At 42.1% G+C, this 27,620-nt stretch overlaps 1 protein-coding gene across 2 annotated transcripts in view; it reads left to right on the plus strand.

Annotated features, from left to right (window-relative positions):
- Nucleotides 1-27,620, plus strand: part of LOC137278606 (high affinity cAMP-specific and IBMX-insensitive 3',5'-cyclic phosphodiesterase 8B-like) — a 182,851-nt gene that overhangs the window by 69,417 nt on the left and 85,814 nt on the right. The window contains exon 1 of one of the 2 annotated variants that reach the window (XM_067811073.1): nt 9,563-9,769. The exons of the other annotated variant lie outside the window; for it this stretch is intronic. Within the exon in view, the coding sequence (XP_067667174.1) occupies nt 9,563-9,769 (207 nt within the window). Of the gene's footprint in view, nt 1-9,562; nt 9,770-27,620 lie in introns of those variants that run through there. 2 annotated transcript variants of the gene reach the window in all.

Here is a 27,620-nt window from a genome sequence, read left to right on the forward strand (position 1 = left end):
TGGTGAAATCATAGTCTTGGATATGATTAAAAGTTCGATGTATCTACCGCCTACTGCATGGTACATGATGCTGGGATGGTGCTCGACAATGAATTGCAACAGAGGGAAGAGAAGAGAGGCCTTCTGCAATTGAACATGGACAGGGAAAGTGATATTGTAAGAATTGGATGTTCCTTATGACGTGTATATCATTAACCACTCAGCAGTCATTAACAACTACTTCTCATACCCTCCTTCACTATATATTCACACATAAAAATCTATATTACGTGCTCCTCAACCATATTAGTCCCAGCTCCAAACATCACCAGCACCTCCGCCACCATGGTCATCTTCCTCGTGTACCACTTGCTCCACCTTTAGTCACTGTTTGTTCAGCCCCACCCCGCCATCTTGACAGCGTCTACCACCTGTTTCTGCACTACCCCTGGCTCCAACCCGACCTCGGCCAACAAACACCACCCCACACATTTCCACCTGCGTGCGTTCCACCCATACATCAACACCCGTACCCTGCTCTTATGCCATCTGTCGGTCGTTGTATGAGTTCGTAGTACGAGCTACATCGTTCATCGACCTAACTACATGTATGCCCTACACTGAACACAAAGACCTACGAATGATCACTGGGTGTCAGGCATCCACTCTATGTAACTTAGTCCTACAGCGTTTCGTTACCCTCTCCTACGTTACATAAATCCTTAAAACGTGAAACAACGATCTAAACATTTCAAACACGATATCTTTAAGACACCTGTTTCGCATCCACGACTTCAACATTGCAAACGCCATTGAATGGCATATGTCACCAAACATAACTAGTATTCCTCTAGTTATCGAAGCCATTGTGACAAATAAAACACCCTGACTGTTTACATGGTGGTGACGAAATCATGGAACCATTTTGCAGATTACTGTCTCCTGCAGTAACACGTTTCCGGTGCGAGACAGTTCTATGTGGAAACATAAATCCGTATTTCGATTTCCTATGACAGCCTCTAGGAGTACAATGCGCTATGTTTGAATAAGCGAAGACACGCTACCAGTTGATAAGGATAAAATTATTATATGTGACAATGCTGTTTTATGTCTGGGGGTGTATTTGTTTTTTTTCTTGACGACTGTAAATGAGATATACTTAAAGTTGTGCGTTTGATAAAGTGTCTTTTCTGCTGAGCACATTACACTGTGAACTATCACTCCGGCATTAAAAGGAGCGGAGCCTGGTGATGACATACATAGGTCAATGCACTGCGGACTCGATCTACCACTACCAAGAAGAGACTTTCAAGTTGGCCGTGCTCAATGTCGAGATGTAATTATGCCTGACGTTTTTTCGGTAACTCTTGATGTTGGCTTATTTGTCTGTAAGTTATGATTTTGTACTTTTTTACAAATAATAACAAATATGGGCTACATCTTATGAATAAATTTATACGAACGAGTGTCAATGATTCTAAGTCTCAAAGACCATATACTGCTCCCTGGGAAGTACAAATCACCCGGGTTCACTAGCTGTAGGAGTGGCCCGACCGGTGTGTAGCGTTCACGGCTTTCGGTGATCAGACAGCGCTCATCTTTAGCAGTGTCGACCACTGTGCAATGCCAGTTGTTAATATATGTTCACACGGACATATATACCTAAGGCTTCCGGGGCTCCCAACACCCACTGCTCTACTGTAAACCTACTGCTACAGTTGTAAATACCGTGCGAGCTTGAATGTGAGCCTGATTGGACTAAACGTCTCCCAGTAAACGCTACTATAATAGTGCCCAGTAAACACCGCTACATGTGTGTCCGGTCTAAGTCACTATATAGATGCCAGTAAACGTCACTACATACGTGCCCAGTAAACACCAATATATAGGTGACCAGTAACCTTCACTATATAGCTGCCAGTAAACTTCACTATATAGATGCCCATTAACCTTCACCTTAATTGGTGCCAGTAAACGCCACAACAAACGTGCCCAGTAACCTTCACTATACTGGCGCCACTAAACGCCACTACATACGTGCAAAGTAACCTTCAGTATATTGGTGCCAGTAAACGCCACAACATACGTGCTTAATAAACACTACAATATAGCTGCCCAGTAAACGTTGCCACATACATGTCCAGTAAACGTCACTATGTAGATGCCTAATAAACGTCACTATACAGGCACCCACTGAAAGTCACCATAAAGGTGCCCAATAAACGTCACCATATTAGTGTCCAGTAAACGTGATTGTACAGGTTCCCAGTGAACGTCACTATATAGGTGCCCAATAAACGTCACTATATAGATGACAAATAAGCATCACTATATAGGTACCCAGGTGCCAAGTAATCATCCAAAAATAGGTGCCCAATAAACATCGCCACATACGTACCAACAAACGTCACTATATAGGTGCCCAGTAACCATCACTATATTAGTGCCCGGTAAACGTCACTTTGTAGGTGCCCCAAAACGCTGTTACATAACTGTCCAATACGAGTGGATGTACAGGGGCCCAATAAACGTCACCTTTGGTGGTCAACGTATATAGTTTACTTGAAATAACGAGGGAAGATAAAGGTAGTGGCCGGTCGCCCTTCTAAAACAGAGTTCTGGTGTCAAATATTGATTCAGAATACTTAATAGAATGGAGATTTAATACCCTGGATTATCGGAGATAACTAAAATTATAAAGAGTTGGTTAGCTACAGCGCGTGACAGCATGATTGAGTGCCATTGTACTCCGATCGTTACTCAATCCGTCAGCGACTGGTTTGCACGTCCAAAGTTCAATATTGTCACGATATGTCATACCACTGACAACAGCTCGGAACTATTTTTTCTGCTCACGGAGTAAAAAGTTTTAAAAAACTAAATAGTTTTGAATTTATGATTGCATCCGTTATATTTCAACACAGACCAGTAGGTTGCTTAAATGTTTCTGTTTTCTTTTTTCTTCTGCAATGATTGTTTCCTTATCAGGATATTCCGTGTCTGTATCCCATGCACTGGTAAGAAACACTTTTCCAACACATCAAACAATCATTTATACACTTTAAATTTTTCCCAGACCACACCCACACCTCAACTTGTATGGACTTCCAGTTTGTGAAAATCGCCAACAACCTATTATATATGCTTCCTGTAACAACACCGTATCTCGGTTAAGACTAGCTTACTATGTGAGGTGCTTTTCAGATAATGTGGTTATGGGGTCTTGAGGGAAAATGCGCCACGCTATAAAATAAAAATTGCCCTTATACCACGGTTTTATCAAGCGCCAGATCAAAGGCGGGCTGCGATTGTGACGTCATTAAAGACCCGGCTCCACACAGCACCATTACGACTCCAGCCAGCACGCTGGTCTGTTATGCTTGTATCGTGTGAACACGTTGAATGATGCATTTAACAAATGACGTCTGTCTGAACGGTAATTTTGTTAAATTGCAGCAATATATTTTTCGACGTTTGAACAAATGCAAGGACATTCTACACTAACATATCAGAACAACTTTACTTGCTTTCAGACCATCTACAAATACCGTACTTTAAAACTGCCCCGTGGTGCCATTGTCAGAAAATGGTGGCAGGGGAAAATGCATACCTTGTTATGTCCAGACACATGAACACTGACACTGTGATGATTCTTGGCCAACATGTTTTTGTTGTTAGTGTTGGTTTCTAGCTTATTGTTATGAACAAATTTCCGCTCGTGACAATTCGTGCTAACTAAAATGGCTAACTACACCAAGATGCATTTTGACAAACATCCTCTTGGAACAAGACCTGTGTACATGGACAATGCCAGATCGCACGGATCTCTTGCAGTTTTGGTTTATTTGCGTCAAGACGCTATTGATACTCTTCCTTGGCCGACATGTAGTCCGGGTCTCAATCCAATAGAGCATATCTCTGACATTCTTGGACGAAAAATCAGACATCGGGAACCCCCACTTCAAAATCTCGCTGATCTTGATGCCACATTTCATGAAGAATGGAACCGTTTGCCTCAGAGAACCATTCAACGACTTGTAATGAGTATGACGCATTATGTCAATGTCCGTGGATCATACACACGTTACTGATGTTTTTGTCTTGCAATAGACTCTGCACTTCATAAGACGTCTGTACGTCACCTGATATGGCATGTTGATATCATTACAGTTACTTGACAATAAACGTTTTCAGTGTTTTATAAACCCTCAAATTCTGGTCGCTGATAAATTTGCATTACGCTTAGTTTGCTTTTGAACACAAGATAAACATGCTTTGAGACAACATTTGCATGACTTAAAGTTCACAAAATCGGCTTAAAACAATCATAGATCTCGCTATGATAGTTACCATTGAGCATCCAAAGTAGCAGATCACAAAAATAGTAGGTGGCACTTAACTTTTGTGCATGTGCATATATGTTAAGTAGTATTAAATAGCTAATTAGTCTGTTGCTGAAGTAGAATGGTTGTATAATTACAGACTAAACTCATAGATGCGAATGTAAATTGGTAGATCATTCCTGTAATTTTGATATGCATTGTTTTCTGTAGTATTTTCACGAGATAATGAAGGTCCCTGCTTTAAACATGTCAGCTAGCTGCGAGATTGTGACCTGAATCTGTTGTCATGTGGAAGAATCCGAGATTAACATTAAAATGGTGTTGTCCAACCTAAAAAGTAAAATTGTCAAAGCGTGGATAAACTGAGGCAGGTTAAATACAGATAATAACTGACCCTGTCGCTCACAGATGGCCTAGAGATTATGAGGTTCCAAGAATGCCAGTGCATAAAGTACTGAGCGCATGACGGCCGAGAAATGCATCAAATTTGAAACGTAAATCAAATCTCTCGGTTTGAGTTACGAAAGCATGAAAGTAACAGCGACAGATTTGTATCATAGAATCGGCGTTGAACAATTAGCCTGTCGACTTGACCTGTGGTGACGACGTTAAGCCTGACATATTATCGCTTCCTCCCTCAGTTGTCTCAACGTTAATCTCGCCGATCATAGCTCCACGCAGCGATGTAGTGGTGAAGTTAATGGCGTCATAACATATGGAGGCAGTGTTAGGTATCCTGGAGTGGGACTTTAAAACTCGATACTTGTTGACATTTTCATTTCTCAGGCCCTCAAATCACAACTTAAGAAAACGTAGTGGTAAAAGAGAATTGATTACAGATTATAACAAATATATCTACGTCGTTTACGGTCTGGTGATAGCAAGCAAAGTCCGTAGCATCCAAACTGAGGTTGAGCTGTGTGACTTCAACCGAGCAGTTAGTATTGAGAGGGATGTAGTATATCGGAGAGGATACAAGATAGAACTTAGATTGTATCGACAAGTCAGTAATGTTAACACTCGAGATACGGTTTTACGTTGAAGACGTCTTGTAAGAGGAGTTGTCGCCACTGGCCCGGATGATATTGCTCCGTCTAACCCATACGGAAAACCAACCCCTGTTGGGCTGTTGTGATGAATTTAATTATCAGCATTTGTATTGTCATGGTTCAGTACATAAGCTCCACAGTTAAAACATGCTGTGATAATGAAAGTGATTATTTTTAACCTTGCCAAACAAGCCACAGTTCTTCATTGTAAGCCCACAAGCTTTGACCATGAGATACACGTGTTGTATCTAACCTTTGCCCAAAGTGTATGTGAGCTGGTGGTTTGCTGGTATGGGGAATTCACCATAACGGCGAAGATAATTCACAGCACACGTAACAGCAATATTAAGATCGTATTACACGTATGTTAAATGAAGAAAAGTCATGACGGTGGTAGCCGCGAGCACGCCTCTCTCGACATACGTGTACAGTTACGCCTACAGCAGGAAGTTGAAGAAATACGTACTGCTCAACCTTCTCGATCTGCCTCTGATGTTAACGGCGGTATTCTGACGAAATCATGCACCTTCGACGAGTACCGATATGTCGTGGGATAGCGTCACAATACATTCTGTACACCTGTGTATGGTGAAACCTGTTTATCTGGACACGTATACTTTCGGTGAGAATCTAGCTCTTGTTAAACCCCAAACGCCATTGGCATCCCTGATGTGTCAACGACGAAAAATATACTACTCAAAAGAAGCATACGAATGCCCGGTTATCTCATATCATGGTGGTTATGGAAGAATCAGGTCCTACTTTCAGATCGGTTGTCCATGAACTCTTAAGCTATTTAGCTACCTCCTGTACATGTAACAGGTCGTATATCACTATCTCCGTACGGAGTCTCAACTATGAAGTTGTACGTGGATCGTCTCCTTTGACACATCACCACAATGTGCGCTGTAAATTTACCACTGTCACCTTGTTAAGTCTTAACCGACACTGGCGCAGGTATCATCCAACTGTTATTTATCAATAACAGCTAAATAGACTGCGTAAATTCAGCACCACCACTATATTCAGTAGCCAAGAGAGGCGGTGATGTAGCTTATTGGTTAAAGTGTCCGCTTGCCACGCCGAAAGCACGGGTTCGATTCCCTACATGGGCACAATGTGTGATGCCCATTTCTGGGGTCCCCCGCCGTGATGTTTGCTGGAATATTGCTAAGAGCTGCGTAAAACCATGTACACTCACTCACTGTAGCCAAGAATCATGGGTTGCCTTGCTTCATTACGCCAGTATGTTTAGAAATACAGATATGAGTAGTTTCATATGCATTAAAGCATTACATGCGAGGGGTTTTTTGCTTTCACAAAACGGGGTTTATCCCACTTTCTGTGACCGGTTGATTTTCGCGCACTGTACTTTCCTTATACATAATGTTATCGCGTATTGTTGAGTAGAATGAAATTCATGTTTAAATTCTCAGACGAGGGTGCTGAGTGGCTCTGAGCGCCATGAGGAAGTACAACCACAATGAGTATTATTTAAGCTGTTCCGACTGTTCCCGTCAGATGTACATATCGTTAACTGAATTCCGTATCATACCATGCAGTCTAAAATCTATGCATTGCCTTTTTTACATATGAAGGCAAGTTAATAACGTTGGCATCACACTGATCAACGTTCACATCCCGTCGATGACGTCTATTTCTATACAGCTTGTTTGTTTTCGTTCTGACAGAAGCACACCTAAATGGAATCCATTTCATCTCTAACTTTTATCGAAACATACGATCCGATTATGTCGTGCAATTTCAGACTGAGCCATATTTAAAACCTATTAAACTTTTGTTACGTAATTAATGGACGAAATACATTACACACACACACACACACAAACACACACACAAACACACACACACAAACACACACACGCACTACACACACACACACACACACAAACACACAAACCCACACACACACAAACACAAACACACACACAAACACACACACACACAAACACACACATACACACACACACATACACACACACATACACACAAACAAACACACACACACACATACACACACATACACACAAACAAACACACACATACACACAAACAAACACACACACACACATACACACAAACAAACACACACACATACACACACACACATACACACACACATACACACACACACATACACACACACACATACACACAAACACACACACACATACACACAAACACACACACACATACACACACATACACATACACACACATACACACACATACACACAAACACACACACACATACACACACATACACACATACACACACACACACACAAACACACACACATACACACACATACACACATACACACACACAAACACACACAAACACACACAAACACACACAAACACACACACATACACACAAACACACACATACACACACACAAACACACAAACACACACACACATACACACACACACACATACACACACACATACACACAAACATACATATTCGCTATCTAACAATTCGGATTTACTGAAGAGAGTAAAGAACTAGAATTCTCTGACTACTTTTAAGCATTAAATTTAGCGAACTCGTACTCCTACACTACTTCATGATTGTATGCTAGCTCTCCTGCACTGCTTAGAAATACTGCTGAAAATATCTCTAAAAAAATCAGCGTTTCAATCAGATGATGTGACGGTTTCCGTAAAACTACATATTCACTGTTATTGACTGTGTGTGTGACGTCACCCACACTCATCATTTCAGGAGCCCAAGTTCATGGTACCACTTTCTGCCGCACGTGTATCATCGCTGCACGAGCGAAATACATCAATACAGGTGTCCAGTAAGACAATAAACAAGACGGCAGAAGAATAATTAGACTCGTGTTCCTTAATTGCGCGCAGCTACAGATAAATTGAGACTGCCTGTTGCTTTCCTCCATCGTTCCCTGAAACGCTGTATCTGGAACCCTCATTGATTTTCCTAAGTCCGACTCTAAAGGTGCCCTCGCTGAATTAACGCCGATTTTCTTCCACTGCTGTCGGTTGCTGGATGACGATCAGTCCGTTGGTTGTTACTGGTGTCGTAGAAGGGAGGGTCTTCCTGGACTGGTGGAACTGTAGCGGTAGTGTCCGAGAGAACGCTGGCCTACCAGTGAGCAGCGATAACAGCAACGAGCGACCGTGGGGAATGACAGACGCGCGTTAGAGTGTAGCTGTCTTCAATTGATCTCCGCCAAGGTGACACAATTTCCCTGTTACCGGTGGAGCTCATACGGGGGGCTACGCGTGCCGGCTTGTTTACAATACTTCTTCAGTGTAATACATATGGTACAACCCTTGGGTCCACAAACGATCACACACGTCGGACGCCTTTACAGTCATCGTGTCGGCCAAGCGGCCTTTCCATCCAACTGGACACCTTTTTATCGTCGGCTGATAGTTTCCAAGTGATTTGGACGATTGTTCCTGGTACTTGCGTCCAGCCCCGAGGACGAAACCGACCTTAAATATCATATTTGCCGGGGTTTCATTGACGTCACGCAGTGGTGTCACGTGGTCGCGGAAGGGATCGGATTGGTGGATCGGCCGAATTTAGTGTTGACATCAGAGAGACATCGCCGTTCCCATGTTAACCAATATTGGTCTGTTTCTGTAATATTTCCACTTGCCTGGGTAATACACTGTTGTGGCTAGTGTGGTTCTAGTGACTTGACTGGCTGACACGGGCGAATACAGCAGGAATGTGTAGCAACAGGCCAATTAAGGCTCTATAGTGTGCTAGCGCTCAATCTCTCTGGAACTGTACTAGACTTGGAGCTACAAGTGTGAGGTGCAATCTGACCTCAAGGGAGAGGGTGTACTTTATACCCAGTCAAGTTCGGACTGACTCATCTAACCCATGATAAGTGTTCTCAGTGCCCATTCATGTCGCCCTGTCTGGAGGAACAGTGATACACCGTATCTGAACCACAACAGTGTAAGCAGATACTAGTTCTCTTGGGGAGTCATACCGAAATATCATATAAATATTACCACGCCGCTATTCCGTGCCACTACTTGACATATTGTGCATAAACGTATGTTACCGAGAGGAGTACTCGGAACAGAACCAGAATGGTAGCCACCCAAACAGTGTCGGGGACTGCTGAAGGCGACTAAATCCACCTCTTCCGCATCGTTTCAGGAGGAGTGAGAAAGGTAATGGGGTGCACACCCAGTATTCATGTCTCACAGACTGGGGTAGTTTACTGTCGCGAGTCGGATGACTCTAACTCACCACGCCCTTCTTACAGTGCCACAACCTATCACGCCGCTCATGGACAGATCATACGTACGGAGGTAACGGACACAAGTGTGTCTTCACATTACACAGGATCGCCCTCGGGGAAACCCAAGATGAAAATTCCTGTAAGTGTTTTCAGTTTGAAGGCCGATAATACGGGTCACCGTCCAGGTATTTTGGTTTCATGTTTATGCTAGACATGTTTCATGACTACTGTTGTCATTTGCAGTCTGACGTAAGGTCCTATAGTTTTACATTATTACATTTCTTGACGGTATTTAATGTGAGAGGTTCGTCATGCTAATTGTTCAGCTATCTACTTTGTATGTAGCCTGGCGGATACCTTAGTGAGTGATTGACAGAGTACATTGTGCCCTATAACAATGATTGTTTCCGCTACGAATATGTAACAAGAATGCCGTTAAATGATCACGTAACAGTCGTATTTCGCGTCATATCTCACACAGTTAAGATGTGAGTGTGATTATACAACGATATGCTGACATAAACCTGTCGCTGTTTATATGATGAAATATTCTACAGGCATATACCGCTAAACTCCACGACATGTTTTCATAGCGATATCGACACGTGCTAGTGTATTTTTTGTAGCTAAACCAGAACTGATAAATCCAAGCATGTGGCTTGAGGTTACAGAGCGGTTTGAGAGGTCCCCTTTGACACCGACCCGATATATCTCTTGTAACATTACACACGGTAACAGCGTGCAAGACGACAACTCGGCCAGTGTACCGAGTCGAATATGCATCTTCTTGCTCTTCAATACAGCTTTATACACATTCTCGGACCATAGGGTTAATACGGCCACATAGAGCACACGTCCAGTTTAGGTGTGTTTACTGCTAGTATGGGCGATTATGGGATTCTCATTTATCCACAGAATATACACCACGGGGATTCTTGATGTTTCACAAATGGATGATTGAGGTGAACTGTCATTTTATGCTGATGCACATAGCATAAACAAAGGGGGTAAACATGATGACCTTCTGTAAATAGTCAAAACAGCACACTAAAAGAGAACACACGTATTAGGTTTAATCTGGTTTCCTACTTGTAACTCATGTCCGTGAAACTAATATAACATTGTACGAAAATAACGTTAAGACGAGACCTACTCTGCTGGAATACCAGTTTATGGTCCTGTGCCTTCACCTCTCCATGTACACGTGATGTACACTTGTTTTGTTTGATGTTCAACTTAGCTATTATTTTCTTTAGTTGTGCAAATATATCCTTTGATATGTTTTTAAATTTTTATGCCGGGTTGAAAGTCTTGTAATTACGTGACCTTGGGGCAGTTCCACCATTACCGTCAGTCAGTGTGTTGTATAGCTGCACTTCCGGTCTCCGTCTCTGGCCCCGGGGTAGTAGTTTCCTGTCGGCACGGACAGACCCGCTCAGTTCATTACATTTAATTACACAGCTGATACATAATGTCTGACGCAACTCTCGTGACTGTGTTCCCATAGTGATTACCTTGTTGTCTGTGTGGAACTGTTATTTGAACATATCATCTCTTCGCTACAAACACCTTCGTCCACAATACACCCGTAACGTGTCTGTGTACCTTGTATGCCACCTCATGAGGTTACAAGTGTTACGTACCCTCATGCATGTTCTATGTACCACTATCTGGGACTGAGGTTACACGTGTTACGTACCCTCATGCATGTTGTATGTACCATTGTCTGGGACTGAGGTTACAAGTGTTGCGTACCCTCATGCATGTTGTATGTACCATTGTCTGGGACTGAGGTTACAAGTGTTGCGTACCCTCATGCATGTTGTATGTACCATTGTCTGGGACTGAGGTTACAAGTGTTACGTAACCCCATGCATGTTCTATGTACCACTACCTGGGACTGAGGTTACATGTGTTACGTAACCCCCATGCATGTTCTATGTCCCACTATCTGGGACTGAGGTTACATGTTTTACGTGTGCTACTGGAACCGAGTTCCCTGACGGATGTTACAGCCAAACATGTTCCGCAAAAAGCAACACTAACAAGTCGCATGTCACGCCTTGTAATCATGATGTATAAAGCCAGTAATCAATTTACATTCCATAACCCTAGTCATACTGGTCGAGGAGAATTGTTTTGATAAGAACCAAATCATTAATGTGCATAAACTGCATTAATGTGTAGTCCATTTTCCCACCCCATTCCTTCAAAGCTAAATTTGCCACAAGTCGGAGCTTGGGCAAAGGCGGGGTCAACCCCTGCAGAAGTACCTTCTGTATTTCAATATTGAACTGCTTGGTCAATACGCAATACAAGAATCATTATATATTTATCACTGAGGATTTCTACTTGCTAACACCGTCTATCATAATGATATCTTGCTGTTGGTTATAATCACCACTCTGCGACATGATATCAACCTAAAACATTAGTGTATTCAGTAAATAATCCCATCATGCAGATGTAATCAGTACACATTATCACCAGCATTAGCTGTCGACGGGATGCCACAGTTCGTGTTGTAAGGAATCCAATATACAATATATAATTTACCATAAGTGTAACTGCACGGTCCCCGTGGAGTCATCAATCTGTTTGATCAAAAGCTCCAATCACAAATCATACAGCCAAGGCCTTTGTGTCGTGCTGGCATCAACAACAGTATATTAACACTTTGTACAACCGATCATGTCATGTACCGCTAAACCACACTCACCTAATCAACTCGGCGAGTGTCTGTCGTTACCACCTACCACTTACATCACAAGAACCCATACAGATCCACAGATGTAGTTATTGAACTCCTACCCTGTGTTTGTAGCTGGCCTTCCCTTCGCGGATGGTATAATGGTCGTTTTGCGTCATTGTCATGAAGGCTAAAGTTTGTCCATTTTCTGTGGACTGGGTTTTATTCGAAGTTAAAACATAATAGAAATGTTAAAAATGGTTGTTGTCCAGGAAGATCCGAGATTTAGGGTATGTAATGGGTACTATGATACTATGATATGTAAACAGATTATGCAACAGCCCCACATCCTGACATACCTCCGACAGAATCCTACAGGGGAGCGATGACCGTACTGATTTACTGTAGCCATGATAATGGACTGGAATACAGGCTTCAGACATCGAATCTGTTCTTCCATCACTGAAGCCTGTACTCCAGTCTTTTTTCATGGATGATGCAAATCGGTACCATCATGGTAACTATGGATATGCTCCACCTGACTTAAATGCTTGTCAAAAACGAATTAGATCCATGAATATTTTCTGAAAGTAAGACAGGTCGCCATTTTAACCCCTTTGGACACGAACAGCTACCCAATCAAAATAACCAGGTCACTGAAAACAAAACGGAGCGGAAAGAATTGAGCCGGATATTTCAGGAAATAGATCAGGTTTCCCATGTCCACCTTCAAGTATTGTCTTGTTATTGGCTGTGGCCTCGTTGTCAAATGAGCGGTAAATATGTATCCGTCCTTGGCGTCATAGAAGGACTGCAAGTGCTGCTTGAAAATCAATGTTCATTGTGTTTCCCCTCAGTTGATCGTGGAAAAACTCGCGCCGAATTACTTTTTGTCGTAAACAATTTATTTCGATGTAGTCTCATCTAGTCAGTGTGGTTTGTCGGGGGATGACGTGAATTCCGGCGAATATATGATCTCCTCATAAAGAAAATGTGTTATGGCTCTAGTAAGATTTACTTTGGGTAACGGGTGCTGGCATGTGCGTGTGAGTGTGCGGGGACAGATGAGCCGATGGAGCAGCTGAGGAGGGTTGGGGACTAGGGGGAGAGTTGCTAGGTCGTGCGTTAATGTTCTACAGTCCTGTTGCACATGCTTAGTCTGCAGAGTCTCATGATATTTATCAGCATTTTAAAATCAATTTTCAAACCTGAGATTCCCGACATACTAAGGTAATTCAGAGTTGGATATTTGTCCATGATGTAAGGCTTACTGCCATGTTTGCTTCGGTGTCTGATGTTAATCAAGCAACTGATAGCAATATCCCCAACATGATTATCTTCTCTCGACGCCCTTGAAACATGATGGCAGAAGGTCACATCGACACTCTGCCACTAATTGTTATTCCTTTGGCATGGTTAGCCCAGACTTCACAGAGTTACGTCAAGGCGTGGCCCAGTCGTATGGTAGTGGGTCGTAATGGGTTACTCCACAGATGATTTGTCAAATCTTCCATAGAAATAAGACTCGCGTTACTGCTGACCTTCTCCATACATTAAGCACACACGACGTAATTTTGCTGAAATAATGGTCAAAACACAAACCACTCACTCATTCTCTTTCATTCTCTGTTCGTCCGTCCAATCTCTTTTATTCTCTGTTCGTCCGTCCATTCCCTTTCATTCTCTGTCTACAACTAACCTTTCTTCCTCTTGCTCCCAAACTTCCTGTTTTAAGTACTCTCCCCCGTCACCTAAGATCGTTTTTATCACGCGTGTTCTTCGACGTCAGTCCGTTACTCCCCCACGATGCACCCACACAGCTACAGATATACCATTGTGTGATAACTGAACCCATCTATCTCCATTCTGTACGCCAGCCATCTTCCCCTGGAACTGTCTGCCTGGCACAAGTACCTTTTTCTGATGAATTCGTGTTCTCCGTGTAAACATTAGAGCAGGACATTTTCAAATCATGATTAAGTGTACTGGCGGTGAGATAGCGGAATGTCTTCCTTCTTAATACTAACTCCAAAACACATTTGCTTCAACTCTATTGTGAGTGCATTAATCAGTGGGGCGGTCGGCGTCGTTTGCTTTGTTCAGTTTGACATCTGTCTTAAATCAAGGTGCGGGTACATGGCGATGATATATGTCAGTGATATGCAGGTGTAAGTGGTTTACTTTGGGCTTATTGAACGCAGACAAAACATTGACTGATTTAATCGATATATCAGAGATCGAACCCAGCTTAGTCCTCCCGGGAGGACACACGTAAACCCATTTCGTGCACTCCTGGTGACATCACTGATTTTTAGTGCCTCGTTCCTATCACTGACGTCGCTGTCGTGGTTCTTGCCCGTGTGGAATCTGTCTCAGCAGACTATCAAGGCTGATTATTCCCTGTCCTTGACGTTTGGAGTTTGCTATCACTCTTCGGAATTTGGTCTGATGTTGAGGTACTAAACTTAAAACCACAGTAGACAAGAAATTATAGATCACAAAAGCAGTGAGTCAAAGCATGTCGAAGGCGTGTACATTTTAGTTTCAAGATCGTTCTGATACCACCTCGCAATTCGAGACCTCAATGTAGCGTCTGCTTGGTATTTTGGAGGCTAGTGACAACTGGAATGTACCCTGTCCAGTAGCACACCGCTACTCTCAATTTATGTCAGTTTCGGTCGCCCCATAAGCCATGTCAGAAATACATATCTATGGCACAAAAATGGTACCCCATTTTACATTTGTACCCCATTTTACATTTGTAATGATAGCGAGGTATGTTATATTGGTCCAAACACCATTGCATCAAGGTATCCTACTTCATCAGATGTCTCACGTCTTTTCACAGAAGATCTTTGCCTTGGAATACATGGATCTATCTACAGCTCTGACACCGACACCTAAAACACCGGCTGCCCATAGCCCAGTAGAAATGAACATTCCATGTCGGAACATCATCAGATGCGTTATCAGAACACAGCCTCACATTCCACTACCTGTAGCCCCTTTAGCTTCACATGCCACAACCTGTAGCCCCTTTAGCTTCACATGCCACAACCCGTAGCCCCTTTAGCTTCACATTCAACTACCTGTAGCCCCTTTAGCTTCACATGCCACAACCTGTAGCCCCTTTAGCTTCACATGCCACAACCCGTAGCCCCTTTAGCTTCACATTCAACTACCTGTAACCCCTTTAGCTTCACATGCCACAACCTGTAGCCCCTTTAGCATCACATGCCACAACCTGTACCCCCTTTAGCTTCACATTCAACTACCTGCAGCTCCTTAGCTTCATATCCTACTATCTGTGGCCCCGTCCATTCATATCCCACTACCCATGGCCCCCTAGCTTCAGACGACCTATTTGACAATGCAGTCCAATTTGTACCGATTCCAACGTTGTCACATTATATACACCAAATAAGAGGTACCTTACCTATGACTACACTTCATCCAGATAACACTTGGAATTCACCTATAAATGCTATATACCACATGCATGATTGTTTATTATTTCCAAAGTCCAAAGGAGTGTGTAAACTAATGTAGTACATTACATTACTGTCAGGCGTTTCGGTCTATACTTACAGGGACAGAAGATATGCTTTGAAATTTCAAAGTATCATTGTCGGACTGCTTGTTGCAATGAAATGTGAACTTTAATAAGTTTTTGGTCAAGTGTGAACATATCGTACATTTTGAATAAAAGCTGTCAAGTATTGTCACTGTTTTCAAGGGAAGGGGTAGAGTGTCAGAGCTGCGTAGAGTTATGGTATATTTCTTTGCAAGGTCCAGATCCGCTGACTTCAATACTGAATCAATACTGTGCTCATGGTACCGCGTCAAGTATTGTCTATCACTCGGCTGATACACAGTACACTCCTCTACATATTTCAAATATAATTGATTTTGTTTTCATCAGTACGTTATGTAGTTGAGACACTGATATCATCCATTTCTTTCAAGCACCAACATGTCAATGACTACACAATTAAACATTTGCTCATGTCCTGACCAGGGCTCTGAATACTATATTCCTCATGATGATACTATATTCCTCATGATGATACTGTATTCCTCATGATGATACTGTATTCCTCATGATGATCATGAACCTCGGAATACCAAGATTCAAATTCAACGTAGTGATTATGGCTACCAACTGGCGTGTATATCTTATCCCTACGTTAATATGAGCTAGATGAGATCTTGATATTGGTCATGATGATCATGGGCGACAAAGGACCTGGATTTCATATTCATCGTGACGATAATGGCCTGTAAAAGACATGGATCTCATGGTCCCCGTGAAAACCATGGGCTACAGAGGACATGGATCTCATGGTACCCGTGATGACCATGGGCTACAGAGGACATGGATCTCATGGTACCCGTGATGACCATGGGCTACAGAGGACATGGATCTCATGGTACCCGTGATGACCATGGGCTACAGAGGACATGGATCTCATGGTACCCGTGATGATCATGGGCTACAGAGGACGTGGATCTCATGGTACCCGTGATGACCATGGGCTACAGAGGATTTGGATTCCATGGTACCCGTGATGACCATGGGCTACAGAGAACATGGATCTCATGGTACCCGTGATGACCATGGGCTACAGAGGACATTGATCTCATGGTACCCGTGATGACCATGGGCTACAGAGGACATGGATCTCATGGTACCCGTGATGACCATGGGCTACAGAGGACATGGATCTCATGGTACCCGTGATGACCATGGGCTACAGAGGACGTGGATTCCATGGTACCCGTGATGACCATGGGCTACAGAGGACGTGGATTCCATGGTACCCGTGATGACCATGGGCTACAGAGGACATGGATTCCTTGGGACACGGCGTGAACTGCCGTGGAGGTTGACTTGATGTCGATTATATTTAGATACATTTTTTCGTGAAGACGTATTGCTAGTTGGAGTACGATATTGGTATATCGGTCGTCATTTATTTACTCGGTGAGAAATCACGCGTTCTCGATGCTTGAATAGGACCAGTGTTTCTGATATAACTTGCTAACCGGGAAACCGCATTGTATTTTGGCTTGGCTTTTATGGCGGCTAGTTTATGAGGGACCAACCTGTGTCTGGACCATAGCACATAAGTGGAGTTGGCAGAAACGTGATATTGTCTTTCGATTAATGCCAGCATAAAACAGATATTTGATAGACAGACATTTATTGTGTGACGTCTTAAAATATACAAGGTGTCAATGTTTAACGATTAGGTGTTTCGGCGGTCTGGACATGTCAAAAGTCTTTAGTCACAGCGAACATTGTATGAGTGCTGTCAACACTCATAACCTCCACCCAATGCAGATGATTATAGGACACAATACGACACCATACGGCTAAACACCACAAGAAGAGGCACACGCACTTCCCTTCTCTTGTCAGTTATCCCCCACTGAATGTAGTTTGATTCTTGTAAAACGATACCCCAAGGTTGCCCTGTAAAGTCTGGTGGCTGTGAGGTACATACTCATCGTGTTGCAGTAGTTTAATGGGAGGATGACAGCTGAACCTATCAATTATTCAGATAGACTAAATGGAAAAAGCTGACAGCAATGGTAGTAGGTATACTTTGCGACGAACGCGTTTGTCAAACATAGCAAAACGTTGACACATCTTGCTGGGACAGATTCGTCCTTCAGGAGCATACGGGATTCTTGGACAAGGTGAAATCAGGTGCAAAACTCCTTAGACATATGTGTGAAATTTCAGTGCGTCGTCCTGTATTTATTTATTTATTTATATCACTCAAACATATCAGTTACGATATTTCAGCGGTAATTTTGTCTGCAAAAATACGTTATAGGTATAAGGAGCGATGGGCTAGCCCACTGCGTACATCGTTCGCTCGTCGCACCGAAGATCCGGGTTCGATTCCCCACAATGTGTGAAGCCCATTTCTTGTGTCATCTGCCGTGATATTGGTGGAATGTTGCTAAAAGCGGCGTAATGCCATACTGACTCACTCACTCACACACAGATACAAAGGCGATTTCCAGGTAGCAAAATAATGAAACTTGTCATTCTGGTAGCGCTACACTTATTTACGATATTGACGTGCAGCGATTCGACAAAGGTTACAAGCAGCCATTTTTTAGGCAAGAATTTCTTTCCTCAGTGGTTGAACTTTCTTTCATCTCCCTAATGCATGTTCAGTGGGCAATGGGATTGGCTGGGTACCGAGTCCTGTGTGTCACGTTATGAGATATCGACCTCAAGAACTATTTCCGATGTTGATTTCCTAGCTCGGAGTGTGATGATGGGATTAGAGACACGGCGTCTGTACGCACGTGCACGGACAACAACATGCACTCGGAACTGGGGCTGGACATTAACATTGTCTAAACTAGGGCAACTGAGGCAACATCAATACAAACATTCAATATAGAGGTCTGCAATCAGTGAAATTCGCATTTTTAGATTTTGTATATATACTGTCCTTGACCTAGTGGCTCGTGGTCGTGGTCGTGGTCGTGTAGCATGCAGGTCACAGGTGACAGTGGGCACAGCGAGTCCGTGGTAGGTTCTTAAACTTTGCTCCAAGGAACCTCAGGCTTCAGTCCAATCCTACACTGGAGTCTAGGTAGGTAGCCTATGCGTTGTGTACATAGACAAGTGACTGTTTTTGAAATATTGAAATATGTCTCTTTTCACCAAGCATTGAATGATAAAATGGCAATATGATTGTTAACGGGGAACCAAACATCGAGTAAGCATTGATCCACTGCCCGAGTCATATCGGAGCGCTTCGAGCTAACATTGTACAAGGGGTCATGCGATATGCAATATGGATATCTTGGATAAATGAGAGGGTGTATGTGGGTGTGTTCCAAACAGCTGTATCATCACGACGCCCTATGCTCCAGTCCTGGTTGTATCACAGATATTTAGTTCTACAAGTTTGTCAAATCAACATTGATAGCGACGACGGTAATACACCTTCGAACCAAGGTCGGTGAAATTACGGTCCGGTCAACAACGTCAGTGTGTTGGGCAGTCAAGTCAAATGTATATTATGTCTTCATTTCATGTTTACATGTGCATGCGGAAAAACTGATAACCTTGATGGTATGGAGAAACCTGCTGTTTCACTTAAAGTCCAACAGGGTGCTGCAGGGCTATTGCCATTCATTTCTGTAACGGGCAGCAGAACTTTCATCAGGAGTCTCAGCATGCATCAGCAGAGGATCTTCGGACAAATCAGTGTATGCAAAAATGCATATAATTTTGTCATAACAGCCTACTCGCTGATTTTGCCAATCACCCACCTTAAGCAGAATTCGGCATAGTTATGTGTGCTTAAGTGTGCAAGCAATAACTATACCACCCACTGGGCCACCCCAACAAGTATTGGTTTCATCTAAATAGTTTTTTTTTCTGTATTTCCACATTACGACAGAAAATGCACCAAGACCCACGATTGTGGAACTGGGCGTAAATGTCACATGCTGTGATTCACTCATGGCTATCGCTTCAAAACCAGGCATACCGTTATATCGGCATCAATTTATTGAATAGCCTCTTTTATAATAAACTTCAGCCTCAACTTATAAGTTGATTTATTTGGGGATCTATAAACTTGATTTATGAGAGAAGCGATTAAAATTTTGCAATGTTTTATATCGACTCGTAAATTGAACGTAAAACCCCATATCGCTTACTTTATAAAGAAATTCGATCCTTTTCGCATTTTCGTAACCTCTTGCGACAGACAGGTTGCGATTGACTTCTGTAGCAGATAAGTAACACATGCGTCTTTTGCTGTTGTTTATGTACATGCCAGTGTTTCTGTTTAAATCTGTGGGGAAAGGCTTTCCACCCGAGAACCATTAGAGGTATGGTGCAAATCATTCTCTGTAAGTTTCCGAAGTCGATTTGCCGCCATTAACAAAAAGCATGAGTACATTAAACGCTATGTATTTAGGATACACTGTTGAGGAGGAGTGACCCTTTGCTTAAGCGTCCGATGCCATGGGAAGAGCAAATCACATGTTCGGCGATGGCAGGTTGAACCTAAGTGTATAGTCTATCCGCAATACACGTGTCTGCTTTAGGGAAAATACAACTGTATAGACATATATCTCGACAACAGCAGACGAATAATTTGCAATATCAACATAACTGCGCAGGTCAGCGTCATTTCAACACGACCGAGACCTAGACCACGAACACTCCCAGAAATCTACACACAGACATATTTGTAGAACGTTTTGAGAACGACCAAAGGCAGATTTACCCAGAAGTCGGCCAACATACATATTTGTAGAACACTATGACAACGGCCACAACCAGATAGACATAGAAGTCGGCCGACATACATGTTTCCAGAACACTACGACAACGGTCACAACCAGACAGACATAGAAGTCGGCCGACATACATATTTATAGAACACTATGACAACGGGCACAACCAGACAGACATGGAAGTCGGCCAACAGACATTTGTAGAACACTACGACAATGACCACAACCAGACACACGTAGAAGTCGGCCGACATACATGTTTGTAGAATACCTCCGGACCACCAGCAGGTACCCAGAGGTCAGCCTACAGACATGCTAGTAGAACACGTTGCCAACGACCAGAATCAGAGACACGCAGAAGTCAGACTTCAACATACTTCAACATTCCTAGAGCACCCTGACCGCGACCACTGGCGGAGATGGCAAGTCGCATTCGTTCAGACGTGTGTTGAAGTACACGTTAACCAGACATATTTATACAGAACACGATGTCGACCAGCGAGACCCTCATTGTATGTCAAAATAAACCAAGGTTACCTTAATATTCTCTGCTTCCCAGCATCGAGTTGGTAATACCGCATGTCTGACATTGTTCCGCGAATGTTAACTAAACACTCTTTGCTGGGATAAAATTGGCCAACACTGGTCTATTTTGGTAGAAGGACTCTAGGCACGCTTGGTGTTATGTCAAAGCATTGATAGTGTTGCAGCCTGAGAAACAGAAAAATACACATCTCCACAGCTAACAGGGGAAACATAGTAGTCACCACTATAGAGGAAACACGGTACGCACCGCCATGGAGGAAACATGATAGTCACTACCATGGAGGAAACACGGTGCTCACCACCATGGAGGAAGCATGGTACTCACCACCACAGGGGAAGCACGGTACTCACCACCATGGAGGAAACGTGATACTCACTACCATGGAGGAACCACGGTACTCACCACCATGGAGGAAGCATGGTACTCACCACCACAGGGGAAACATGGTACTCACAACCATGGAGGAAACACGGTACTCACCACCATGGAGGAAACATGATACTCACTACCATGGAGGAACCACGGTACTCACCACCATGGAGGAAGCATGACACTCACCACAACAGGGGAAACATGGTACTCATAACCATGGAGGAAACACGGTACTCACCACCATGTAGGAAACGTGGAACTCGGGAGCACATTATGTTTCGCAGTTTACCATTGCCATATCTCAACGGTAAAATGGGAATGTAGTACTCGGGTGGTGCGGAAGTGCCAGATTGACTATACATTCTTTTGTCAGTAAACAATCCATGTATTACATCCCAAGTTTATAAAGTATCATACTGTGTAAACTATAGTACAATTTTGTATTCTGTGTGAGTGATTTGACGAGCAATGTTCCAGCTTTATGGCGGCGGTCTGTCAATAATCGCATGTGGACCAGACAATCTAGTGAGCAACAGCATGAACATCAATCTAAACAATTGGAACACGATGACATGTCTTATACAAGCCAGCAGGCCTGTCCACCCGTTCCCGTAAGTCGCCTCATACCACAAGCATGCGGTACTGAAACCAGTTCTAATCCGGATCTTCAGGTGGTTCACACTGAGAAAATGATTGTAGGTGCGCTAACGATGAGTATAGATATACCTTTAGCTTTTGTAACCAGCGGATGAAGTGTACCGATGCTTATGGAATTTATGTTTATAACGTCAGTAGAAAAGAGCAGCACACGTTCTTAATAAAACACCAGTTCGTATCCAATACCAGTCTTAATTTGTCCCTGTATTTTATTTGACTAGATGAGCACGACTTATCTGCAGATAATCACGCGCGTATAAACGTACATCGGTTTTGTTCGTATGTGGATTTAATGCGGTGGTAAACAGACAATGCCTTTCAGAGTCACATGATCCCCAGTGTCTCATATGACACGTCTCTTCGATCAGTCACAAAATTGTTACACATTAACTGAGTCGGTCAAATCACACTTGATTACTTAAGTACAAGGTTGTAATGCATCTATACATAGTAAGTACCATGTTGCAGTGCATCTATACATAATAAGTACAAGGTTGCAGTGCATCTATACATAGTAAGTACAAGGTAGTAATGCATCTATACATAGTAAGTACAAGGTTGCAGTGCATCTATACATAATAGGTACAAGGTTGTAGTGCATCTATACATAGGAAGTACAAGGGTAAGTACAGGGTTGCAGTGCATCTATACATAGTAAGTACAAGGTTGTAGTCCATGTATACATAGTAAGCACAAGGCTGCAGTGCATCTATACATAATAGGTACAATGTTGTAGTGCATCTATACATAGTAAGTACATGAGTAAGTACAAGGTTGTAATGCATCTATACATAGTAAGTACAATGTTGTAATGCATCTATACATAGTAAGTACAATGTTGTAATGCATCTATACATAGTAAGTACAAGGTTGTAATGCATCTATACATAGTAAGTACAAGGTTGTAATGCATCTATACATAGTAAGTACAAGGTTGTAATGCATCTATACATAGTAAGTACAATGTTGCAGTGCATCTATACATAATAGGTACAAAGTTGTAGTGCATCTATACATAGGAAGTACAAGAGTAAGTACAAGGTTGCAGTGCATCTATACATAGTAAGTACAAGGTTGTAGTCCATGTATACATAGTAAGCACAAGGCTGCAGTGCATCTATACATAATAGGTACAATGTTGTAGTGCATCTATACATAGGAAGTACAAGAGTAAGTACAAGGTTGCAGTGCATCTATACATAGTAAGTACAAGGTTGTAGTCCATGTATACATAGTAAGCACAAGGCTGCAGTGCATCTATACATAATAGGTACAATGTTGCAGTGCATCTATACATAGTAGGTACAATGTTGCAGTGCATCTATACATAGTAAGGAGAAGGTTGGAGTGCATCTATACATAGTACGTACAAGGTTGTAGTGCATCTTTACATAGTACGTGCAAGGTTGTAGTGCATCTATACATAGTAAGTACAAGGTTGTAGTGCATCTATACATAGTAAGTACAAGGTTGTAGTGCATCTATACATAGTAAGTACAAGAGTAAGTACAATGTGGCAGTGCATCTATACATAGTAAGTAGAAGGTTGCAGTGCATCTATACATAGTAAGCACAAGGTTGTAATGCATCTATACATAGTAAGTACAAGGTTGGAGTGCATCTATATATAGTACGTACAAGGTTGCAGTGCATCTATACATAGTAAGTACAAGGTTGTAGTGCATCTATACATAGTAAGTAGAAGGTTGCAGTGCATCTATACATAATAGGTACAAGGTTGTAGTGCATCTTTACATAGTACGTACAAGGTTGTAGTGCATCTTTACATAGTAAGTACAAGAGTAAGTACAATGTGGCAGTGCATCTATACATAGTAAGTACAAGGTTGGAGTGCATCTATACATAGTACGTACAAGGTTGTAGTGCATCTATACATAGTAAGTACAAGAGTAAGTACAATGTGGCAGTGCATCTATACATAGTAAGTACAAGGTTGTAGTGCATCTATACATAGTAAGTACAAGAGTAAGTACAATGTGGCAGTGCATCTATACATAGTAAGTACAAGGTTGCAGTGCATCTATACATAGTAAGTACAATGTTGCAGTGCATCTATAAATAGTAAGTACAAGGTTGTAATGCATCTATACATAGTAAGTACAAGAGTAAGTACAAGGTTGCAGTGCATCTATACATAGTAAGTACAAGGTTGTAATGCATCTATACATAGTAAGTACAAGGGTAAGTACAATGTGGCAGTGCATCTATACATAGTAAGTACAAGGTTGTAATGCATCTATACATAGTAAGTACAAGGTTGTAATGCATCTATACATAGTAAGTACAAGGGTAAGTACAATGTTGCAGTGCATCTATACATAGTAAGTACAAGGTTGTAATGCTTCTATACATAGGAAGTACAAGCGTAAGTACAAGGTTGCAGTGCATCTATACATAGTAAGTACAAGGTTGTAATGCATCTATACATAGTAAGTACAAGAGTAAGTACAATGTTGCAGTGCATCTATACATAGTAAGTACAAGGTTGTAATGCATCTATACATAGTAAGTACAAGAGTAAGTACATGGTTGCAGTGCATCTATACATAGTAAGTACAAGGTTGCAATGCATCTATACATAGTAAGTACAAGAGTAAGTACAAGGTTGCAGTGCATCTATACATAGTAAGTACAAGGTTGTAATGCATCTATACATAGTAAGTACAAGAGTAAGTACAAGGTTGCAGTGCATCTATACATAGTAAGTACAAGGTTGTAATGCATCTATACATAGTAAGTACAAGAGTAAGTACAAGGTTGCAGTGCATCTATACATAGTAAGTACAAGAGTAAGTACATGGTTGCAGTGCATCTATACATAGTAAGTACAAGGTTGCAATGCATCTATACATAGTAAGTACAAGAGTAAGTACAAGGTTGCAGTGCATCTATACATAGTAAGTACAAGGTTGTAATGCATCTATACATAGTAAGTACAAGAGTAAGTACAATGTTGCAGTGCATCTATACATAGTAAGTACAAGGTTGTAATGCATCTATACATAGTAAGTACAAGAGTAAGTACATGGTTGCAGTGCATCTATACATAGTAAGTACAAGGTTGCAATGCATCTATACATAGTAAGTACAAGAGTAAGTACAAGGTTGCAGTGCATCTATACGTAATACATAAAATGGCTGCACGTGCTAAGACATATCTGTCAAAAGATGACCTTGATAGTGAATATGTTAAAGATGACTGGGTGTAGACTGACAATGTAGGGAAGAGCCATGGCGACTGAAATATGAATATATATACCCTAGCATCCCGATTAATGTTTCTCATTCTTGTCTGCTGTTGTAGTGTGATACTTTCTACACCATATTCCTCATAACATATACACACAGACCACACCAAACTAAGAAAACACTCACAATTGGTAGGGAAAGTGTCATAAACTGTTTGTCGAATAACAGGCCAGTCTAACGACCTTCTTTCTTGAATACAAAGATTGTTATTACTCCATAGAGAAGTTAAGTCGACTCGAACGAGTATATTAAGCTAAACAAGCATATACTGTGTCCAAATAACTGTACGGATAGCCATTCGAGAGGTTTGTAGATACGAAGATTAGTAGAGTAAATATACGAGCCCTGTTGTTATCGGAGGTATAAGGTCGGTGTTTACTGTGTAAATGCTAGGGGGAGGTTCATATGGTATTTCCATTGACTATAACGACTTCAGGGCAGGCCCCAGCTTCAAGCTAAACCATCAGTGTTACGTGTTTGTTTAGCAGGTGAAAAAGTTCATGAAAGATTTCTTACAGGCTACTTCGTGCATAACCCCCATTTGTGCCAACCTTGGCAAGTCGGATGCTCGCCACAGACAACTCGAGTAATGTCTGGTTAATGGAATGGAAACGAACGATTTACCATCTATGTACTCAGACTGGGATAACAGAACAGAACTGAATTATCTTTGTTAATCTGTGTGCGTCGATACGTGACAGACGCAAGTTTTGTGTTCGTCATCATCTATTGTGAGGTGCACCCACTAATCATCTGTAGTCGTCATCATCTATTGTGAGGTGCACTCACTAATCATCTGTAGTCGTCATCATCTATTGTGAGGTGCACCCACTAATCTTCCGTGGTCGTCATCATCTGTTGTGAGGTGCACCCACTAATCATCTGTAGTCGTCATCATCTATTGTGAGGTGCACCCACTAATCCTCCGTGGTCGTCATCATCTATTGTGAGGTGCACTCACTAATCATCTGTAGTCGTCATCATCTATTGTGAGGTGCACCCACTAATCTTCCGTGGTCGTCATCATCTGTTGTGAGGTGCACCCACTAATCATCTGTAGTCGTCATCATCTATTGTGAGGTGCACTCACTAATCCTCCGTGGTCGTCATCATCTATTGTGAGGTGCACTCACTAATCATCTGTAGTCGTCATCATCTATTGTGAGGTGCACTCACTAATCTTCCGTGGTCGTCATCATCTGTTGTGAGGTGCACCCACTAATCATCTGTAGTCGTCATCATCTATTGTGAAGTGCACCCACTAATCTTCCGTGGTCGTCATCATCTGTTGTGAGGTGCACCCACTAATCATCTGTGTATTTACATTGTGTTTATTATGTGTACAGCATTGGTTTATAACCGTAGATGCTAGATGTATGTTAAATGTCAATCTCCTATGAAGTATATCTCTTGTCATTCGTTACCATCATTGTAACATACGATGCCATTCATATGAACCGAAATATTTGCTTGTGATAGTTTTGGTGTTTTTTTGTATTTTTGTCTTGTCGTTTCCTTTGCACAATAACCCTTGTCACCTGTCGCAAAATGTTGACGTCATTAGAACAGTCTGGTATGAGAAACTGTACAGTTAATGTTATTTTTACTGTTATCAACCATACAAACCCATCCGTTTAGAACTATCGTCAGTATAGGTAGATATGCGGTAAATCATCTTTAAGCTATTATCGACACTAATGAAGTAAGCACGAGTTTCATGAACCCAGCCGTTCAAAATGGCAATAGACGTAAGCTGTTGAGGTTTAGATCGTGACAATAGATAGATATAGTCACGATTTATGACAGATTCACAACATGAGTCGATCACTGTTTGAATCATGTGTGTTCGAAAATAGACATTTAATATAGTCATTATCCAGGAGTCTTCTTTTTTCCGCGTGCTCCGTGTTCACTGACACCAAACGATCTTGATCGGCAATCGTCGGCTGTTTTCGTAAATTGTTTCAGATGTTGATGTGAGTGTGTTGTTTTTGTTTGTTGGCTGGTTGTTAAACGCCACTGACAGCAACATTCCAGTAAATAATCGGAGGATGGACCAGACAATCCAGAGTGAGTGAGTGAGTGAGTTTAGTTTTACACCGCACTCAGCAATATTACAGCTATATGACGGCGGTCTGTAAATAATCGAGTCTGGACCAGACAATCCAGTGA

The sequence above is a fragment of the Haliotis asinina genome, chromosome 3, assembly GCF_037392515.1.
Source record: "Haliotis asinina isolate JCU_RB_2024 chromosome 3, JCU_Hal_asi_v2, whole genome shotgun sequence".
Classification (NCBI taxonomy): domain Eukaryota; kingdom Metazoa; phylum Mollusca; class Gastropoda; order Lepetellida; family Haliotidae; genus Haliotis; species Haliotis asinina.